This window comes from Cyprinodon tularosa, unplaced genomic scaffold (genome assembly GCF_016077235.1).
Source record: "Cyprinodon tularosa strain WSP-4 unplaced genomic scaffold, ASM1607723v1 ctg1138, whole genome shotgun sequence".
In the NCBI taxonomy this organism is placed as follows: Eukaryota; Metazoa; Chordata; class Actinopteri; order Cyprinodontiformes; family Cyprinodontidae; genus Cyprinodon; species Cyprinodon tularosa.
Genome location: NW_024037935.1, coordinates 48,294 through 70,994, shown reverse-complemented (window position 1 = coordinate 70,994; position 22,701 = coordinate 48,294). Strand labels below are relative to the sequence as shown.

Sequence of the window (22,701 nt, the reverse complement as noted above, 5' to 3'; positions counted from 1 at the left end):
CATACCTGAAAAGGATTAAACATAAAGTATAGTTTGAGGAATTGCTAAATTGATACATCGTAAACTAGGATAGGAATTAAAATCAAATAAATATCTTAAATGCATGTATAGTCCTTGGTTTATTTGGTGGAATACATTTTTGTTGCTGCACATCTAGATCAAACATTTTTGACCATCTTCTGAAACATGGTTCCGCAGTCAGAGCGGATGGAGAGCTTTCATGCAGGATGCCTGGTGTTTCTTTGTTTTTCTGGACGGGCTGGCTGTTTGCCTCAACCTGCTCTACTCCACAATGTGATTCAGAATAAGCGGGCACATTATTTCTAACTGACTCTCTCAGTTATTCCCCACCAGATTGTCTCCTCCTTGCCCGACGGGAATCACTCTAGTGTCAGAGTGCATTGCCAACCCTTCTTTTTTCCAGTGCTTGGTCAATTTTTATCAGCCTCTCACTCTGGTCAGCTTTTATACTGTTTCTGACTTTCATCAGTTTGTTCTACCTGCATACACTCGACCTAAAACCTGCTCCCAGCCTGTTCGGTCATTGTCTCAGACATTGTCTTGTTACAGAACAGTATTTTAATGTATTGCTACCAGATGTGGGTAAGTCATAGCCTGGGTGCCAGTCCGAACTTAGTCCCGCCCACAAAGTTTGAGATCGGGGAAGTTCGGTCTGGCTCTGCTCCATAGTAGCGCGAGTATTAAAGCCCACTGTCAGGCGATCCAATCAAATTGTCAGGGCGGGCTTTATACGATGATGGACAGCTGACAAACAGTAACGTAATCAACCACGTGACCAATGCGCGCTTGGGTGACAACAATAATGGCTGCCGCTGGAGAGTTTAGGTGTGTAGATTCTGCTATTAGGTCTGTTCTAGAAGATATCGACAGCAAATTAATTTTAAAAGAGGAACAGAGAAACGCGATCAAGTCTCATATTCTTATTATAGGCGTGCAACTGCACGCTTTGATTTTTGTGGACAACAACTATGCCTCGCTTAAAATACGTCACGCACTCCGTTGCTCTTATTGGTTGTAGGTCTATCCAATTGAGTGCAGAGGCATTTTTTTTCCTGGTTCGTTCGAAACACGCCCCATAATCACAGCTCTATGGAGCAGTATCAGACTCATATTCTGACTAGAATTGAGTCGGACTACGTCAGGCTAGGTAAGTCAGGTTCAGAAAGTAAAACCCTGCCCAGTTTTTTCTTTATCCTGTTCACATAACCAGGTGATAACAGTAGCTCCCTGTCTGTGTTGTAGAAGTAGATATGGTACAAATAGTTGGAACTAATCTATGTACAGGGGTTTATACTCTGGACTTGGATTATCCACTTCTGCCTGCCACAAATGAACTATAATGACTTTGACAGGAACAGTAATATAATAAAATTCACTCCATATTTTAGTACTTTATTTGGCTTTTACCCAGTTTATAAAGCTGATGAACTTTCATGACCTGTATTTAACACCAACACTATGAAAAACGGACTTATCCATTCATATGGATGGAGTATGCGAAACACCTCATCAAGAGGATAAAAGCCTCCATCTTTGAGGAGGAGAGAATAAAACAGGTAAATAAACCTGTAAAAAAGTTGGGAAAAGATTGATAGTTCATAACAGCTGCCGTTGTTACTCTTAAAGAAAATAAAAGCACAAACAAAAGACTTTACAAGGCTCCAAGTTAGTAAGTAAGGTTTAGATGCGTTAGATTTAAAGAAGAAGGATCAAAATAAAACTTGACCAACAAATAAAATACTTCTGGTTTAAAGTCAGATTATTCGTTTTATCCTGATAAAGCAGGGAGCAAACCTCTTTAACACAGTTTTGGCTTCACAGCTTCCGTCTGGCAGTTTGTACCACAGCTCCAACAAGTTTCACTACATAAATGTTGATTTTTGAAAACAAATGTATCTTTAAAATGTGTCTTAATGTCTCTTTAGTGTCTGAAAAGCCAAAAGCTTGATCCTTTGTGAATGGAAAGGCAAAGAGGCCCAGTACGGCGAGTCAGGGTTACTGGTCGGCCCCGGCTGCCCTCTTGGTTCGTTTCCGTGGAGATGTTTTTGGCGAAGATTCTAGAAAATCAGAGGTAAATTAAAAAATTACATGAATAATGTGATTCTTTTTGTTTTTCCTCCATAAAAACAAATACAGGAAAATACAGATGTCATACTCATGGCATTAAGAGTCTCCTGAGGAATCCAGCTGATGTCTACGTCGTTTACTCCAGTGGTACCCTTCTCTATTTTCACAGGAAGCCTTTTCCTCTGCAGAAAACAAAGTGAACGATTTAAAGAGGCCCAGCTAAAGCAAAAACATTCATAAACATCAATATTCAATGTATATGGGAGGATTTTTAGATAGATAGATAGATAGATAGATAGATAGATAGATAGATAGATACCTCTTCATAAAACCTCAGAAGTTGGACATTCAGCCCCTTTTACTCTGATAACCACACATAAAATGGAGCGATGGTCTTGGGAACTGGTCCAACTGTGTATAATTTAATCTCCGTATAAATCCAGCTGTTCTGCATAGGGCAGCAGCTATTAATTCTCTTGGTAATTAATAGATCTTTTTTTCAATTCATTGTTTCATCTAGAAAGGAATATCTACAGTAATTGTTTAATCTAGAAAGGAATATCTACAGGAATTGTTTTATCTAGAAAGGAATATCTACAGTAAATTGATATTGTTAAACAAATAAATGTTTCAAATGTAGAAAAAACGGTTTCATTGCTCAATTTAGACAAATTGCAAAAAAAAATGCAAATTGCAAAAAAATGTACAAATCATATATTAAAACTTACATATGCATTTAATAATATATATAATTTTTTATATTAATATAAGCAATGTTGATATGTTTTGAACCATTTTGTTTTACCTGCAGCTTTTATAATTTAACTTTATTCTATTTATTATCATTCTATTCTATCCATTTATTCTATTTATTATTATTGGTCTCAAATTGGCAAAATGTACCCCTGCATTTAACCCATTCCCTTGGGGAGCAGTGGGCTGCCATTGTGGGGCGCCCGGGGAGCAGCATGGGGTTAAGGGTCTTGCTCAGAGACCCAGAGTGGCAGTCTGTGGGAGTGGGGCTGAGACTCAGAACATTAGGATTCCAAGCTCTATGCCCTAAACACTAGATTGCCACTCCATTTAAATCAGATATTCTTTTAGCAAATAGCATGTTTTAGAGCCTGTGTATCATTATTTTAGGTAACGATTTGATTCAATAACCAAATTAGTTGACAGTTATTCAAACAGTCTGCATGCCTAAATCAAGGGGACTTCTACCTCACATCTGGATCCATATATGGCGTTCATGCATTCAAACAGAAAAACAAATGCATACCGTCCTGGTCTCCAGAACCTGATACATCCCAAAGAGCAGCAGGAGAACCAGTCCACCCAGGAACACGTACATGAACATTCTGCAAAACAAAATCAATTCTTCAACTAATGAAAGAAAGCTGCATTAAAGAGCTACTTCTTTTTCTTCCAGAACAGTAAGCTGTAATTTGTTTTGTTTTTATTTTAGGGATTTAAAGTCGTAGGGAAGCCGCTGTTCCAACCGTTGCATTTCCGAAGTCTCCTGAGTGGTGCACGACTCTACACGAGTTAATAAAGTGAATGTGATTGGTCGATTATCAAGGGGGCAGGATTGTTGTGGCAGAAGGTTCGCAAGAAAGTTTGAGGGTGGCCAGTTTCTCAGAAGCATCGTTTCTAACCGGTTACCAACTTAGTGCTAGTAGGTTCTCAATGGGAAATTCCATTGGGACCAAGTAGCACTAAATTGGTGACTTAGAAACGACGCTGTCAAGGAACGCTATGGACAGCGGAAACATGCAAGAGGAGGAGAGTTTAGTGTCGGAGGTCGTGGATGAGTCTCTTCCGTCATCCATTTTTTATTTAGAGGAGGAAAGCGGGGACGAAGATGTTGTGGAAGAGGACGCCAGGGCGGCAGAAGCTTGGTTTGGTGTAGAAGGCTTCCAGCCGTACATGTTTGAGCCCTTGCCTCGCAACGCTGCCAGTTCTGTTAGCTCTACGCCTGCCGAAGACACAGACGTCCATCCCCGTGAACACTGGGACGGAACTCAGTGGGAAAAGAAATTATTCTTATTTCTTATTTCAACCGTTGCATATATTAGCTACGATATATGAATCAAGATGCTATGACCAAAAATATTTGATTGACAGATGACCGTTGATATATGATTGGATGAATTTAGGTGTTCAGGCTGATGTAGAACTAACTGGCCTGCAGAAGGTAACGAGAAAAAAAAGATTTCAAGACAAGATTTCTTTAAAAATAGAAATTTTCTAAATTTAGGAACAATATAGTCTAATAAAGATTACATTTATATACATGTTTAAACCAGAATGATTTCACATTTAAATATGATTTCCCTACGACTTTAAGGGATATGTGCAGTTCGTTAGCAGTTTCCTCTGCAGCAGCAGCTCAACACAGAAGACGACACATCTCATCTCATTGTGTCGTCTTCACACCTTTCTGACAGGTTGTTACAAGCTTTTTAATATTCTGGGGAAGCTGGTGCTGTGAAACAAAGGAGCTAAAAATGACAAATAAGGGAATCATTTCTGCTGCAAAAACTGGTTTAATGGTTTTAATTACTTCAGACACGGTCATGCAGGGATTTCAGGGAAAATGCAAATGATTGTGGTCTTCCTCGTATATTTGCACTTTGCAAACGTTGCAGCAGCAGGAGAAAAGTGCCTCATCTACACGTTCATAATCTTGAAGTATGTCAGTGGTAGGATATGACAGGTGTTGGTGAAAAGCCTTACGTTTCTCCATCCAGTCCCTCTTCTCGCTCCGTTATGGTGACCGTCTGGTTGTAAATGGCCGACTGAAACACGTGGCCCTGAATAAAAGAAAAATGGAGGCATAAATTCACAGATCCATCTGCTCTTAACGCCACTCAGAAAAACTGTAAGATATTGGCAGGAGTTGACGTTTAGGATTTTTACCATTCATTTGCCCAGAAACTATTTTTACTTGCCCAGTATAATGTTTGATAAATACAGTTCTTAATATTCATTTTTGTATATATATCAATGAAACATATTTGTTTTTTAAATGTTTTCTTTTGTAATTCAGTATTTTTTTTATTTTACAGACTCCTTGTGTGTATATGCATGCCTCAGATAATGAACTCAAGCCTACATTACCGTGTTAACATGCTTTTCAATCCTTCCTGCACATTCTTTTCAAACTAAACTTTGCTTTAAACTGTTGTGTGCTTGGGAAAAATACAAATTGTAATGTTAAAAATCTAAAAAAAAAACTTGACAGGTTAAAAACTTAAGATAAATCACAAGATAGAAGTCAATGTCACAAATGAATAACTTATTTTAGAGTCCCAGTATGTTTATACAAGATAATACTATTAATATAATGTGACTTTTCTAGAGAATCATTATACAGTTATTTTACACAGCAACAAGACAATCATAATAACATAACAGGTCACCAATTTAGCATGCTTAGCTCTATAACATTTAAATGCACCTCTCAAATGTCTAAGAGAAAAAAATTAAATGAAGATTTTTTTATGTATGACCTGCATCACTGTACTGAAGACTGCCATATGAAAGCGCTTTCTAGCTTGTTTGTCGTTTTGGTAACTACATCAAAATTACCGCTAGGTTGAGAAAAATCACGCCATCTGGCGGAAAATCTTGCGGCTTTTTCAAATCACGTGTCTTTTTCAAATCACGCGAGAATGTGTACAAAACAACAAAAATGGCGCCGGCTTGGTCCTTTTCAGCTAATGTCAGTGATTTAAAGTAATTTTGAGTGATAAATATACTTTTTTGCGATCACTGCACTCGCCCGGCGGGCAAACGCAATGACATTTGTACTCTCCCGACAATAAAAAGCACTTGCCCAGGGCGATCGGGCAATGGTTAACATCGAGCCCTGGATATTGGGGTATAAATCTTTACATTCTTAATACATAACTAGGTCCCTTTAAAATGAATAATAGAAAAAAATACCCATTTAACCCTTTATAAGGCATTAAACATTTTAAGTCAAGAGTGTAACTGGAAGACGGAACAAGATTTTATTACTTTTGTAACATTAAAAAAATATCATTGCAAAAATTGAGGTCAGTGTAAAGCCAAAAACAGTTCTTTTATAAGAAATTTGAGAAAAACACTTACAGAAACACATTTTTTGTTACAACATAAGCTTTAAAACATTAATGCTGATACATGTACTTAATTGTTTTAAAGGAATAGTACACCCAAAACATGATTAGCCTTCATTTTCTACTCACCCCCATGCTGAACAACACTCTGGAGTACTTTTTTGATATCTCAAATGCATCTGGAGATCTGGGAGGCTTCTTGCTGTCTGCTGACATTCAAATAATGGAGGTCTATGGCGCCCGAGGCAGAAAGGTCCATAAAAGTCCACAAAAAAACGTGTCAATATTCCTCCATACTGCTCGTCCAATGTATTCCAAGTGTCCTGAGTGGGTAGCATCCAGAATTTAGGAATTTTCAGGAAATCCTATACACTACTGTTTATGCTCTAAAAAAATTCTAAATGACTTCGTTTCGAGTAAATTATGGACGCTACCCACTCAGGACACTTGGAATACATTGGACGAGCAGTATGGAGGAATATTGACACGTTTTTTTGTGGACTTTTATGGACCTTTCTGTCTCGGGCACAATAGACCTCCATTATTTGAACGTCAGCAGACAGCAAGAAGCCTCCCAGATCTCCAGATGCATTTGAGATATCAAAAAAGTACTCCAGAGTGTTGTTCAGCATTGGGGTGAGTAGAAAATGAAGGCTAATCATGTTTTGGGTGTACTATTCCTTTAAAACAATTAAGTACATGTATCAGCATTAATGTTTTAAAGCTTATGTTGTAACAAAAAATGTGTTTCTGTAAGTGTTTTTCTCAAATTTCTTATAAAAGAACTGTTTTTGGCTTTACACTGACCTCAATTTTTGCAATGATATTTTTTTAATGTTACAAAAGTAATAAAATCTTGTTCCGTCTTGACATCCATCATGGAAAACACCTTCCACTCTCTGCACCAGACTGTAGAGGAGGAGCTGAGCAGCTCCTTTAGTGAAAGACTTTTAGTTCCTGTTTGTAAAAAGGAGCGCTACCGCAGGTCATTCATCCCTGCTGCAACCAGACTAAACAATGAGACACTACAACGACAATAACTTTAAAAATGTATAATGTGCTATTTACTCTATGATACCCAGTGCAATAACTATATATATATATATATATATATATATATATATATATATATATATATAAATATCTTGATAAATTTCCAGATCAGTTTCTGAAAATCAACTGAAAATCATATACAGTCGTATGTTTACATTTTATCCCTGCTGCACTTTAAAAATGATAATGTATTCAGAGCTGCCCTGAACGGAATTTCTTTTTGTATAGACTCTGTGTGTAAAAAAATTACAATATAGTCTGTTATGATTCCACCATAAAAAACAAAACAAAAACTGTCATATGTTTCTTCCTTTAGGACTTTCTTCTCCTTTTTGACTATTTGAGCTGATGTAACGAGTAGACTTCTCCACTGTGAGATCCATAAAGTCAATTAATCAATCAATCAATCAAATGAAACACAAATCAGAAATTGTTGAATGGCAAAAGAAAAAAAAAATCTTTGTAAGAAAATTACTGACATCTAGTGGTGAAAATACGTATTGCAACCAATCTTTGGCTGAAAAAAAAAATCATAGAAAACAGGAGCCCTTTCCCCTCACCTCAGAGTCCAGGTAGTTAAGGAGGATGACCAGACCGAACGGTCGGCCCGCCATGGGCTGAGCCGGGATAAACGAGTACTCGAAGGAGGCCTGAGCCTGGGGCTGGACCACGGTGTTCAGGGGCAGCGCCGTGAACTGCAAAACACACAGGATAAGACCATCATACTCTGGATACAGACTTAAAATTTAGTCAATATACTCCTTTTTTTTTTTACTTAGTCAAAATAATCAAACAACGTTTTAAGAGAGATTTGTTCAGTATTATTTGAAATCTGCTGCTGTCTGACTTTTCCTGAACAACTCAAGAAGATATCTCGGATACAGATGTGAAGGAATGAATAGAAAATGTGTGATGATGGTAATTCTGGACGCCACTTACGTTCTGAATGTAGAACTGGAAATCTTGGGGATAACGGAAAGAAGCTTCCAGGGACTGAACTGTGAGAGTCTGGCCTCCTTTATTGGTGAAACCCACGAGGAACCTCACAATTTCATTGGCAAGAAACTCTGAAAACATCACAAATTACTTTTAGCCATCAGTCCCATCACTTAAAATGTCAGTTTCATAATATTCTACTTTTATTTATTAATCATTTATTTAAAAAAAACAGATAAAAAACAACATTTGAGCAACCTTCGCCTGTGGTGAAGATGATGGTGGTGTCTGCATCAGGGTGGGAAGTTACAACTTTTTCATCCGCTTCATCAGGGTCGTCTTCTCCTCCGTCCTGAAGGCGAACACAGAATCGCTTCGTAACACAGCAGCGCATGAATCCCTGCGGCATTTCACAGACGTCCTACATACCGGGGTTTGGATTTGATCTTCGTCAACGAGCATCTCGTCTTCATCTTCCTCCTCGTCTACAGCAGCATCTGCATCCTCAGCGGCGTCCTCTGCAGAGTCTGCCTCTGCATAAACTCGACCTGCAAAGAAGGATCCCAAACATTTCAGCCTTGGATCCCCAGAAGTAACAATGCAACAGGCTGAGAATCCCCTAAAAATACATTTATTGATACAAAATGTTAAATAAATAAAATCTAAATGATATTTAATCATTTAAAATCCTGTTTAAAATTTTTTAAGGATATTTAATTGTACATTTTACTGTTTAATTATACATTTAATATAAGAATCATATAAATAAATGTTTCGTCTACTTATTTCCTGCTACATTTATGTATTTCATTCACGTTTAGTCTTTTATGATATATTTTTGCCTTCCATGCACCTCATGGATCACATCACAGTGACTTGTGACCCCTCACTTTGGGTCTCATGCTGAAGTAATATCTTCTAAAATCCCAATTATTAACTGAGATTATTATTCTCAATAACATGAGTTTTACCTCATTAGGAGATATGTGGAAATTAGGAGTAAAACTAACACATTTTAAAATTTATTTATTAATCTATTAATGCAACAAAAAAGTTAAATCGCTTAGTTGTTACAATTTATATGATTTAATTTTAGTGTCCATGTTTATGGACACAAAATTTATGGGTCTAAAAGTTTAGTCTCACAGAGATGATTCCAAACATTTTAACCAACCATACGAGAGGTGTTCAATAAGTAATGCCCCTGACCCACTTCCAGATGTTTGATCGACCTGAAATTTTGCAAGTGAAATTATTTAAATCTCTATAGATTAAGTAGCAAATTAAATTGCTCTGAACTATTTGTGGTTTCTGACTTACATGTGTTTGAACTGAGTAAACTCTGAAATTGAGCCTTGTCGAGCAGTGATCCGGTCTCGCACAACGGGAGACTTTTGATAAAATTAAAGCAACTTATGGTGATGATGCCCGTTATATGACCTTGCTAAATGTTTTACAAGGTTATATTATGGGACATTGTCACTTTAAGTTACTTTAATTTGATCAAAAGTCTCCCGTTGTGTGCGTTGTTTCAAATACAAAAACTCAGACCTTCTCACATGCAAAATATACACACATATATACACATACACACGTATATATGTATGTATGTATGTATGTATGTATATATATATTAGGGGTGTGCAAAATAACCGTAATGATGATGCATCGTGATTCTAATTTTCGTGATCTACTGCATCGATTCTTGACGCCAAGTATCGATTATTAATAAAAAAAAAATTATAAATAAAATTGCATGAATGTTTGGCGAACATCAGCCAAAAACAAGTGTAATACAACTTCCAGTCCAGTAGATGTTGCTGCGGATGTGTTGACGCACACTGCCTTGTGTTACAAGCATTTCCGGCCGCCAAACAAAACATGGAGGAGAAAATATTGCAATGTATCGCAATAATTCAAGTATCGTGATAGAATCGCATCGTGGCCTGTGAATCGTGATACGAATCGAATCATGACTTCTTTGGCAATACCCACCCCTAATATATATATATATATATATATATATATATACACACACACACACACACACACACCCACACATATATATTTATTATTATTCGACCACAGTCAACTTTGACAAACTGCCCAATTCAATGCTGGTGCTAAAAGATTTCCTTATTTATCAAACCACAGAACTTCACATAGTGCTCCACATTCCTCTTTTTTTTAATGAACTTTATTTAAACAAAGTGGGTACAAACAAGTTAGGCAATAAGAACATTATAATTCCAATATTATGTAAGGCATAGTAGAGGCAGATTTCAGAATGGAAATACAAAGTAACTTTGCACATTTCTCATTTTAGGGAAGAAACTGCTTCTGTAAGAGTTGTCCAAAAACACAACTTTATTGTCGTAATTTTATTAATTTCTGCTCGATGTTACGACTTTATTCAATAAAAGAAGAAAGAAAAAACCCTCTAGCTTGGCTCTAATACTCCCTGGTAGAAATAAACATCAGAGCAACAAAATGAAAAATAAAGAGTGTGAGTCACTGAGCGGAGAAAGAATCGAGGTTCTCCTCATATCTATGGTGACGTGTCCCAGAAGGAGGGAACTGCTGCTGCTGCTGCAGCTGGAAGGCTAAGCAGAAAGTACTGAAACTATAAAAACACCTCCTGATAGGCTGCCTTTATGTTTAACGATAAGCCTCGATTATTCCCATTCATTTCACTGAGCTGATTTAAAGGTTAATATAGGAACACAGACGCAGGTTTAGCTGTAGCTTGAACTTCATCCCAGCTTTGACGCTGTGCCACGTCAATATGAGCTGAAAACTCTGTATTTATTTTAGGACGAATAAAAAAAAGCGAAAATAAAAAACAGAACTCCTCTTTAGAAAGGAGATAAAGACTCACCGACAGATATGAACCCACAGGGGAAGGCCAGCAGGAAAAGCAGCAGGAGTTTAGATCCAAACATTTTGGCAGATCTGAAGTTAGTCACACATCAGCCTCTGGGAGAAGAGAGAGAGAAGAGGCGCTGGAGAGGAGGAGAAGAGGAGCTGGACCCGCCTCTGGAGGGCGGAGCAGGCGTTCAAAGGCAACTCGCAAATCTGAGATTTCGTCAGATTCGTTAAAATAGTATAAATGATAAACATAATGCATAATCAGGTGTGGGTAGAGACACCAAGGGGTTTTCTCAAGCTGGAGTAGCAATACGTTTTTTTTTCAACCAACAAATTACTCCAGTAAGAGTAGACAAAAAATTATTTTTGGTAAAATACCTATGCAAGTATTGTAAATGTTGGCTCAGAAAATGGGATTTAATGTTTTAAATCAGAGGTCTTCAACAGGGGGTTCGCGGCCCCTAGGGGTTCCAGAGAGGTACTGCAAAGTTTTGTTTAATTAGACTTTTTTTATATATATATATATATATATATACACTCACCGGCCACTTTATTAGGTACCCCATGCTAGTAACGGGTTTGACCCCCTTTTGCCTTCAGAACTGCCTCAATTCTTCGTGGCATAGATTCAACAAGGTGCTGGAAGCATTCCTCAGGGAGTTTGGTCCATATTGACATGATGGCATCACACAGTTGACGCAGATTTGTCGGCTGCACATTCATGATGCGAATCTCCCGTTCCACCACATCCCAAAGATGCTCTATTGGATTGAGATCTGGTGACTGTGGAGGCCATTTGAGTACAGTGAACTCATTGTCATGTTCAAGAAACCAGTCTGAGATGATTCCAGCTTTATGACATGGCGCATTATCCTGCTGAAAGTAGCCATCAGAAGTTGGGTACATTGTGGTCATAAAGGGATGGACATGGTCAGCAACAATACTCAGTTAGGCTGTGGCGTTGCAACGATGCTCAATTGGTACCAAGGGGCCCAAAGAGTGCCAAGAAAATATTCCCCACACCATGACACCACCACCACCAGCCTGAACCGTTGATACAAGGCAGGATGGATCCATGCTTTCATGTTGTAGACGCCAAATTCTGACCCTACCATCCGAATGTCGCAGCAGAAATCGAGACTCATCAGACCAGGCAACGTTTTTCCAATCTTCTATTGTCCAATTTCGATGAGCTTGTGCAAATTGTAGCCTCAGTTTCCTGTTCTTAGCTGAAAGGAGTGGCACCCGGTGTGGTCTTCTGCTGCTGTAGCCCATCTGCCTCAAAGTTCGACGTACTGTGCGTTCAGAGATGCTCTTCTGCCCACCTTGGTTGTAACGGGTGGTTATTTGAGTCACTGTTGCCCTTCTATCAGCTCGAACCAGTCTGGCCATTCTCCTCTGACCTCTGGCATCAACAAGGCATTTCCGCCCACAGAACTGCCGCTCACTGGATGTTTTTTCTTTTTCGGACCATTCTCTGTAAACCCTAGAGATTGTTGTGCGTGAAAATCCCAGTAGATCAGCAGTTTCTGAATTACTCAGACCAGCCCTTCTGGCACCAACAATCATGCCACGTTCAAAGTCACTCAAATCACCTTTCTTCCTCATACTGATGCTCGGTTTGAACTGCAGGAGATTGTCTTGACCATGTCTACATGCCTAAATGCACTGAGTTGCCGCCATGTGATTGGCTGCTTAGAAATTAAGTGTTAACGAGCAGTTGGACAGGTGTACCTAATAAAGTGGCCGGTGAGTGTATATTCCACCCTGCAATTTTTTTCCACTAATTCAAATGTCTTTAAATCCACATTGACATATATTCAACACATTCAGCAACACACAGGAGCTCTTTCAAGCTGGGCACCGTTTCATTCACAACACCTGTCCCATTAACCAGGAATCAGAATCAGAAATACTTTAATAATCCCAGGGAGGAATTACTTTAGTTACATTACTCTATCTGTAATAGAGTGAGTGTAGGACCAGTTTGATATAACACAATTTAATACAATATATATAATTAGGTGGTCCCTGCTCCTTCTCACCATCAGTTTGGGGGTCCTTGACCTGGAAAGTGTTGAAGACCCCTGCTTTAAATGTAAAATCCGACAATATGATGTGCAAGTTCTGGTGTTTTACAGTATGGAATAAGATAAATCTAAATAGAAATAGATAATGTGTTTATAAAATGAAAAATTTGGGCAGAAGAAATACTTCCAAATAACTTTTCAACATATTGTCAATCTTTAAAATAAGTAAGTCATATATGTGAGGAAAGGATAAAGAACTTCCCGTGGCGGTTTGAGGTTTTTTCATGGCGGCACAGAACAAGATAATAACAAACACACACACAAAATAAAAACAGGGCAAAAGCACATCATTTAATGTATGAAGTGAGTCACAAAGCAAAGGTCTGGCTCCCTGAACAAAGACCCTTAACCCCACTCTGCTCCCTGGGTGCCGTACAATGGCAGCCCACTGCTCCCCGAGGGAATAGGTTGAATGCAGAGAGTTCATTTCTTTTCTCTATACTTGTAACAGTGGAATGACAATAAAAAAGCTGGATAAAAAAAGGTTGAAGACTGCTGAACTAACAGAGGAAAACTGTGATCTTTTCTCAGTATAACTAAGGCTTAAAGCTGACTGTAATTTCAAAATAATTGATTAAATAGTAAAGGTAAAATATCAAATTAGTCCAAGGGATGAATAATGTAGGGTCTTGTCTGTCAGCGTATATCATCATAAGACAATGGTTTACTATTACACTACCAAAACTAATATGAGAAAATTAAAAATTTCATAACATCTGTGTATTTACCCTTAAATTAATCAGATAAAAGATATAAATTGCAATAGGAATATGTATTTCCACCCTTATATCTTATCTCTTTGAATTAAGATAAGATCTCACCTTCCTGTTCCGATCAATCAAATTTCACTAAATAAAAATAAAACAACACTTAGAAATCAATTATTTTAGTGTATGCTTTTATCACAGTTGCTATAGCAGGGGCCAGGACCTGTTCTACAAGGGCATTGGCCCCTGTTGGCCCATGTGGTCCCCTGCCTAGAACTACCCATGAGAGCATCTAGCATTGACCGTAATTTTACCTGAGAGTGACTAACTCAAGTTACTTTGAATGAGTTGATTAACCAGAAATTTAAGTCCAGTAAAAGTAGAAATACTGTAACAAAAAATACTCAAATAAAAATAAAGTACAGTAAAGTACAGTTATTACAAAAAGATGCATTCTATTCTAAAAGATAATCAATAAAATGTAACAATTCAATACCCACCTCTGTTCTACATAATAACTAAAACAATCAACATCATCACATTTTATGGAAATGGAAAATGAAAACAGAGACACAATATGTGTTAAATCATTATTCAATGCTAAACATACAGTTAGCTGGAAAATCTGAAAAAAGAAACATACTGAAAGTATTACGTAAAAAAAATCTGTGGTAACAGATGTTAATTGTTGATACGTTTAACTGGAAGTGGGTTCCCAGATGGCCTGACTACCTCCATCACACATTGGAAATCAAACATACTGATGCTGAAGCTGCCATCTTTAGTATCTATCTATTTGTTTTCTATACTTTGTTGAATATTCACTCGAGCAGAGAGAATGTAAAGTTAAAGGTTAAACTATTAAATACTGCAAAATTGGAGAGTAGAGAAAGAATTAGGCAAAGTGAAGAGAAGTGGTCCCTATGTCCTCCAGCAGTCTAAGCCTATAGAAACATAACTATAGAGATAGATCAGGATAACCTGAGCCACTCTTACTATAAGCTTTATAAAAAAGGGAAAGTTTTAAGCCTACCCTTAAAAGTAGACAGGGTGTCTGCCTCACGGACTAAAAATGGTTGTTTCCACAATAGAGGAGCCTGATAACTAAAAGATCTGCCTCCCATTCTACTTTTAGAAATTCCAGGAAATACGAGTAAACCTGAAGATTGAGAACAAAGTTTGAGATCTTGGAGCTTAAACCGTCTTGCTGTAAGGGAGCAGCGCTAACAATGCAAACATACTTGTGCATGCATTTGAAATTCTACTGATGTGTTTATTTGAATAAAAAGAAAACACAGCAACCTGAATATAAGTGGTACCATTCAAAGCTTAATACTGATTAACTTCTTAACACCTGTCTATGAAAAGGCTGTGTTAAAGGACTGTTTTTAGTTCTGGGCTTTACAGGCACTTTCTTGAAAAACTTGCTTGTAAATCAAGGAAAGCCTAGCAAGAACAGTTTGAGACCTTCTGAGTTGAATATTTTTAACTAATCGTGGGTTTTCCCATCTAGGTCTTCGTACCACAGGAGCATCTTTCTCTTTGTAAATCATTGGGATAAGGGGGTCATGTGTAGCTGTTGAATCAAACTTCACAGATTTTGCACAAAATCCACACAGGTCAGTAGAGCTTCTCATCGCTAATTCTCACTAAACAGTCATTTCTGTCAAATGTCAGTTTTACATTAGATTTAAAAGGTGACGTTTGTCACAATTATTAAAAGAAGACAATATTATGGTACTAAGTAAATGTAAAATAACATTTTTTAATCAGAAAATGCCCCACAGTTTGCATTGAGGACAAAAAATATTTTACAGAGTAATATTTACAAACATTGAAGAGAATCGAAATAACCTTTATTGTCCCTTAGTGAGTGAAATCCAAGCAACAAAGTGAAACTCAAATAGAAGCTCACATATACATATAAGGAAAGAAATATAGAGCAACTTACCCTCAGGCACAAAAACACAGCTTCAGACATCGAATTAAAGCAGGAAGCAGAAAGAAGAACAACACCTAGAATTTAAAATTAAATAAAAACAAAAAATATTTAATGAAGTGCATTTAAAATCTGTTGAAAATGTTTTTTCCCTTCAGTGTTTTCTACATTTAGCAACTAAGCACCCCCATCTGCAGCATTGCACTGTACCTTATTTAGTTATTAAGAATAGCATAACAAAAAAAAGTGTGCAACTAAAAAGGATGATTTTAAGGAAATAGGCAAATGATAAGTGTATATTCCATTTGCGTGATAAACACAAGTAATTATTTACCAGAAATAAAAAAAAAACCTGTAATGATGTAAACACGTTCATTTGCTGGGAGCAGAAATTGTTATTTTATCTTGCAGTAATTTAGCATGCAGCCACCTTCATATGTGCATGTACTGTACATGCAGCGTTTGTTTCTGAAGATGCTTCCTGAGATTCTCAGGTCTGACTGTCTATCTTGCCTGTTGTTCCCTTTGATGCACTCGGAGTCTAAAAAAAGCATGTGGCTTTCTGCAAAAGCACACATCCTGTAACAGACCTTTGAGAAAAAAAAAAAAGAGGCAGGCGAGCCTCCTGCGTACCATCAGAGTGTGCAAGCAGAAACACGCTTCACACCCTGTAGAGCAGCTCAGCTAAAGAAAGAATCAGTTTAAGGAGTTAATTTTAAAGCATTAAGCATCATGGCATCACATTCAAATACGACACATCTAGAAGGTAAGTCCTGATGGAAAATACTTCAACTATTTAAAAAACAGGAGAACTTTAAAGGATAGATGTGATACTTAGTTTTAGTACATGAGTGCACGTACATATGATTGTATTTATATTTTCATTATTAAAGAATTTAATCATTGCGGCAAAAAAATTGTTAATTAAATCACATTTTGTTTAAGGTTTAGGGCTACTTTGTACGATTTTAAATAAACTACAGAAAACTCTCAGTTATGGTCCAGTCACCTGCAATCATTAGATGAAACTTGTTCTGTAATAGACTGATCATGATTTATTCTGTGCAAGCAATCCAACCTGTTTCAATTTTAACGCACAAAGTTGAAGCTACATCGGTTATTCAGTGATTTTCTTTTTACGATTTTGTTTGCAAATAAATTTTTTGCAGTGTTAAAAGTTAAATTTAAAACCGATCCATTTAGCTCCGCTCTGAATTAGTGTTGTATTATGTAATTATTGTGTAATTATAGTACAGTATATGTTACTCCAGGTGTTGTTGTAATAACTCTAAAGGGGTCAATATACTTTGACACTGCATATTTAACACTGTGGAATTTACTGTGTAAAGAAGTCCAGTCTTGACTTCAGGCTTAGTAAGTCAGAAAAGGTTGTAAATTAATCCAATAAAAATAGTATTTAGTGTTTATATTCCCTTAAACAAAATGGGCTTTTTATAATGTAACTTTTCATCTTCCGTTTTGTCTGGAAAAGAGCGGCGGGGGCAGCAAAGACGTCCATCTCCTCAGACACCTCCTGCAGCTCCCCTAAGGGAAGCTTGATGATTTTCACGATCATTGTGGTGTAAATCTCCTGGAATACGGAGGGTGAAAATATATAGAAAGACAGAAATGTGAATGAAGTTAAAAATGCAATAAGGGTTTAACTACTGCAGGTTTCTGGCTGATCACTGATCTTTAAGAAGCTTGATATTCCGATTCTGATTTTAACCGATTTAGAAAAAAAATCTTTGATGTTTCAAGCTTATCTTACTGAAAAACATTGAACAATGTATAAAAACTTCTTAAATAACTGCTCACAAATATGAGTTTAAAGTTTAGAGCTTTGACAGTGGGGGATTTTTAGACCTTTAGATTCAAAGATAACATTTGTTGAATAATATCAGATTCAATTCAATTCCGTTTATTTCTATAGCCCCAATTCACAACTAATCTAAGCACAACTAAGCACTTTACAGTTCACCAGATCATAGAGGCAAATGTATTCAAGGTTTTCTATCTAAGGAAAACCAGTTGATTGCATCGACTCATTGGCTTGAATGCCATCCCTCACACTAAGCATGCTTGTAGCGACAGTGGAGAGGAAAAGCTCACTTTTAACCTGAAGAAACCTCCAGCAGAACCAGGCTCAGTGTGAGCGGCCATCTGCTGAGACCGACTGGGGTTCAAGGAGACAGAAGCAGACATGGAAAATGCAACTGTAAAAGTTGCATTCAGATTCATGTCAAAGCAGTCTAATTTAATCTATTTCCCAAAATTGAGGAAACTGAATTTGACTGATTGGCCGGCCGATCAATTAGTAGATCTAACATTTGTTTATTTACAGTTTTTTTTTTGTTATACTTGATCCAAATACTTGATTTACTATGAGTTATAAAATGCACAGTTAAATAATCCAATGTTCTTATATATAACTATAAATACTAGAGATGTCCCGATCCAGGTTTTTGCACTTCCAATCCGATACCGATATTGTTTTTGCACTTCCAATCCGATACCGATATTGTTTTTGGACTTCCGATCCGATACCGATACTGGCCGATACCAGCCTATTCAAGCATGCATTTAAGTTTAAGTTAAAGTATTTAGCCTTAGTTGTAAGACTCATTGAAAAGGGTTTTAGTACTCTTGATAGCATCTAGCCAGCTGAATTAGGTGAGATTGAATAAAACACAATGATTGGTAACAACAAACTTACCTGTTTATTAAGAGATAAACACAAACTGGACAAAATTATGAATAGCAATCTGAAATTGCACAGTGAACAGTAAAACCGTAAACAGTTAAAGGTGCAAGTATTACTGTAAGTTTTAATAAAAATGCAAAACAGACAAGAGTGGAAAATATTCTATTAACTTAGAATCAGGACTCTACTCTTGAAAAAAGACACTGCTTAAAAAAAACCCAGTGCAAATAATAGTGAACTATTACACAAAAATGCCTTATACTCCCCAATGTCCTCCACACCTAGTCTCCATCTACACATCGTGCAGGATAAAATAATCCCACATGGCTGACATTTTCCCGCTATCTTCCAATTCCCCTGTTTTAATGGTTAGGCCGGGAGACAGACCCAAAAAGACCTGTGGGTGTGTTGAAGGTGTTCTGGAAAATACGGACCGGATTCGGGGAACACTGGCGCAAAATAGTGGAATGGATCGTTTCAATCAGCGAAACTGGAAAATACGACCGGATTTTTTTTTAAAAACTGGATCGGCTGTCTGGATCGGCATTTTTACATTCTTTGCCGATACGCATTCTTTTGCCAATATCGGCGTCCCGATCCGATCCAGGCCTAATAAATACACTTAAAAACATGAATTAAATGATTAAATATCATTTAAAATGCATGCATCAATTAAAAAATAAATATAATTATCTAACCTTATGCATATAAATTAAATGATAAAATAATAATAGTGTTATTTTCAGGCCCAGTCAGTTGTTATTTTTGGGTCACATGCTGAAATATTTGGGAACCCCTGATTTAAGGGAGAGCCCGGCCGCAATGGGGAGGAGGAAGCTGCTTGTTCTTCTGACCATGACCCAGATTTTTATGTCTCGTAAATTTAGAGAAAAGTAAACAGCGGTTTGTACACTTGTAATTATTCAGTAGAATTTTATAACTGAGGGTTTAGAAGCCGAGCCCTAAACAAAGAAGGATAAAAAAAAAGGATGTTTTATATTTTATTTATAAGACACTGGAGTTACTGTGGTGAGGCCGTTCTGGCCTATGGGTGAAATAAAATGTTTTGAGTGTGCCTGCCTGACTAGGAGTGCGTTCAGAGAAATCTTGCACCAGCCTCTATGCTGTAATGTTTAAGGTAGAGGGGACAGAAAGCAGATGCCGGCAGGTCATGAGAGATAAGAATGAGTTCACACAGCCTGGCATGAAGCCTTCATGCCATCTTAAATTTACGTCCTTGATGAATTGAGGTGTTTTTTTCTTGGGAATAACCACATGTGTGAGAAAGTTTCCTTATGCAGGGGTAGGGTTTGTTCCCCTGGGGAGAGAGTGAGTGTGTGATTCTGTAAGATATAAACGTATGTAGTGAAATGCCTCAGTCAGAGAGCTCTACCTCTCCATCCGAGGATGTTAAATACATTTGAACCTTATTTCTTACAAGAAATGCTTCTGCCTAAGCTTTCTAACGTCACACCGTCCAGAATGTTTAGATCTAATATTAACTTATATATTAGATGTGAAACGGTTCAGGCTGCCCTGATGCTGCGGCTCTAGCTTCTAAGCTCTGGATCAGACTGGATCTGGTTTCAGCTCTTAATGTCTGCAGCTCTCATCATACACACTCACTGACCTTTAATGCAGTGTTAGAGTTGACATTCTTATATTGTTTGATATTTATATGGCTTCTGTGTTTGTTATTGTGATTTAATGGCTTTATCCATCAAACATGACTAATACAGCTGTTGCTTTTGTTGCTGTTTGCTAAACTTGACTTTAAAGAGAAAGAGCAGACCAATCTAGACGCAGCATCTCTTATGTATCAGACGTTCTGACAAACTGACACCTCTCCCACATTGGTGACATTTTCCAAGAAAGGTCATGTCTATATATATATATATATATATATATATATATATATATATATATATATATATATATATATATATATATATATATCTATATATATATATAGATATATATATATATATATATATATATATATATATATATATATATATATATAAATAACAGACATTTACATAAAAATAAAACAATACACAAAAATAAAAATTGTTTTATTTTCTGAGTTAAAAATGACTTATTATCTAATGTTGTGGTGCTGCAAAAACTAACCCAGTGTAACCAAGTAAATGTTAGAGCAAAGAACAACACAGACTTTTTTCAAATTTTCTGAGGTAGGAAGCGAATTATGCATGCTTTGCTGAATTTGTATTCCTGCAGCACTTATGAAAAGTTTCTTGCACATCCATGCTTGCAAAAGTCTGTGTGAAACCGCATCTTCTTCTGCTGACGACAGAGCAGAGCTGTGATATAAATCCCTTCGTCAGGAGTGCATGACTTTAAAAGCTGGTTTATCACATTGCTGCTTTTCTTCATCTCCTTCTTATTCATCTACGTCCTGGGTCGAGGCTTACTTTGAAATGTTTAGATGGATTTATTAACTAAAAATATAGTTTTAGAAGAATTTCTAAGAATTTGGATGAATTATTGATGGAAAACAATGAGTTTAAGATGGTGTTTCATACCTGTTGTCCAGACGTTGCCTGGTATTCTTTCTAGTTAGAAATGGTTTGTATTGGTTTGCTTGCTTTTTTAAAAATAAGTACTTCCTTCTAAATAGACAGCGAATGTTTCTAAAATAGACCTGGTTGACAGTGTGGTGGGGCTGTGGTGAGAGCTGCCCCCTCATTGAGCAGGTTGGGTGTTTCTTTGTGAACATCTTGTTTCGCTTCTCTGTCTTACAGACTGTATTCCTACGCCGAGCCCTTCCTCCTGTCCTGTAAATATAGCAAACAGCTAAACATATATTTACAAGAGAAAAATACATGTTTTTCCCCTTTAGAAGTTGATTATTGTTATATTAGCTGAAAACTTGAACATATCAGAAGGAATGTAAATCATTCATAGCTGTCAAGCCTTTCCAGATTGTGTGGTTCATGAATTTAAATGTAAATTAAATGGATACATGGAAATAGAGATGCACCGATCTCATACTTATATCTGTTGGTCCTGATATTGAAGAAAATGTGGGTATCAGTGAAAATGTTAGGTTAAAAATCTCTGGAACAGCAGAAGATTTTACACATTTTTTAGTCTGAACTCTTACGGTTTTATATTTGTTTTCCGGATGGAATTTGTTCTGTTCAATTTGCTTTAATAGAGGAGCCATAACAGGGGCCAGGACCAATTCTGCATGGGCACTGGCCCCCTTTGGCCCCTGTCTAGAACTGCCAATGAGTACAACTATGTTTTAATAAAGAGGCTCTTACCAAGTAATGACTTATGGGTTCTTGAACCCTTTCTTTTAACCCAAAGAGAAACAATAAAATCAGGCTCAGTTATTTAAAGAATTGATGGCTCAACTTAAAATAAAATACCATCTATCCATTTTCCATCACACCCAAGCGGGATCCTGGTGCCTATCTCCATCTGTCTACAGGTGGGAGGCGGGGTTCATCCAGTCCATCGCAGGGCAACGCAGAGACAAACAGGACAAACAACCATTCATTCACACACTCATACCTAAGGAGAATTTAGGCCCCGTCCACACGAAGTCTAAACGAACACGAAACGCTGATATTTTCCAAAACGTTTGTCGTAAAGACGGAGACGTAAAATAAATGTGATCGTCCACACGAATGCATGAAAACGCTGCAAAATGTATGCCAGGCCTGTAAGTGGCGCTGTGGTACCAAAGCAAAAATAAGCGACGAAATGTTGGGCATGCGCACTAATATTTATACATAGTTGCCCTGCGGGTCCATTTTCGTGGTTAAGTCAAATTCAGGTGCTGAACTATGTCGTTGATATTGCTCTGTTCTTCCTGGAGATATTCCAGAAGAAGAAGATTCTGTTGTAAGCCCGACAGCAGGGTGAGTAGCATGAGCAGCAACCATTCAACACAGTACGGCGCCATTGTTGTTGTGATACTGTGTCGCGCATGCGTGTTTAGAGGCGACGCTATAACGCATGCGTGTAAAAAAAAAAATGCGGTTAGAGCTTAAAGATGGAAACGCGAAAACGGCGTTTCAGAATCTTCCCACTCTGAAGGCTTAATAAAAAAAAGATCGTTTACAGACCCCCGAAACCCCGGCTTCGTATGGATGAGAGGCTGGTTTGGTGAAAAATTTCAGGGTTCGGCTTCGTGTGGACGGGGCCTTAGAGAAGCCAATTAACCTAACAGTCATTGTTT

At 37.4% G+C, this 22,701-nt stretch overlaps 1 protein-coding gene across 1 annotated transcript; it reads right to left on the bottom strand.

The window, feature by feature from the left end:
• Window positions 1–1,392: 1,392 nt before the first annotated feature.
• LOC119795534 (translocon-associated protein subunit alpha-like) lies at window positions 1,393–11,203 on the bottom strand. Its single transcript, XM_038303582.1, has 9 exons — window positions 11,059–11,203; window positions 8,610–8,728; window positions 8,439–8,532; window positions 8,184–8,311; window positions 7,805–7,939; window positions 4,825–4,901; window positions 3,368–3,446; window positions 2,177–2,270; window positions 1,393–2,078 (listed from the first exon to the last, which is right to left on the bottom strand). Exons 1-9 carry the CDS (start codon window positions 11,120–11,122, stop codon window positions 2,017–2,019), a joined length of 852 nt encoding a protein of 283 aa, XP_038159510.1. The 5' UTR covers window positions 11,123–11,203; the 3' UTR covers window positions 1,393–2,016.
• Between the last annotated feature and the right edge of the window lie 11,498 nt (window positions 11,204–22,701).

Bases quoted from the DNA above. Each gene is read 5' to 3' on its own strand.
- LOC119795534 (XM_038303582.1), bottom strand. From the start codon at position 11,122: ATGTTTGGATCTAAACTCCTGCTGCTTTTCCTGCTGGCCTTCCCCTGT. The intron at 2,271-3,367 runs GTATGCATTTGT...TGTTTTCTGCAG, and splicing joins AGGTTCTGGAGACCAGGACG to AGGAAAAGGCTTCCTGTGAA. The intron at 2,079-2,176 runs GTATGACATCTG...CTGATTTTCTAG, and splicing joins GGAGACTCTTAATGCCATGA to AATCTTCGCCAAAAACATCT.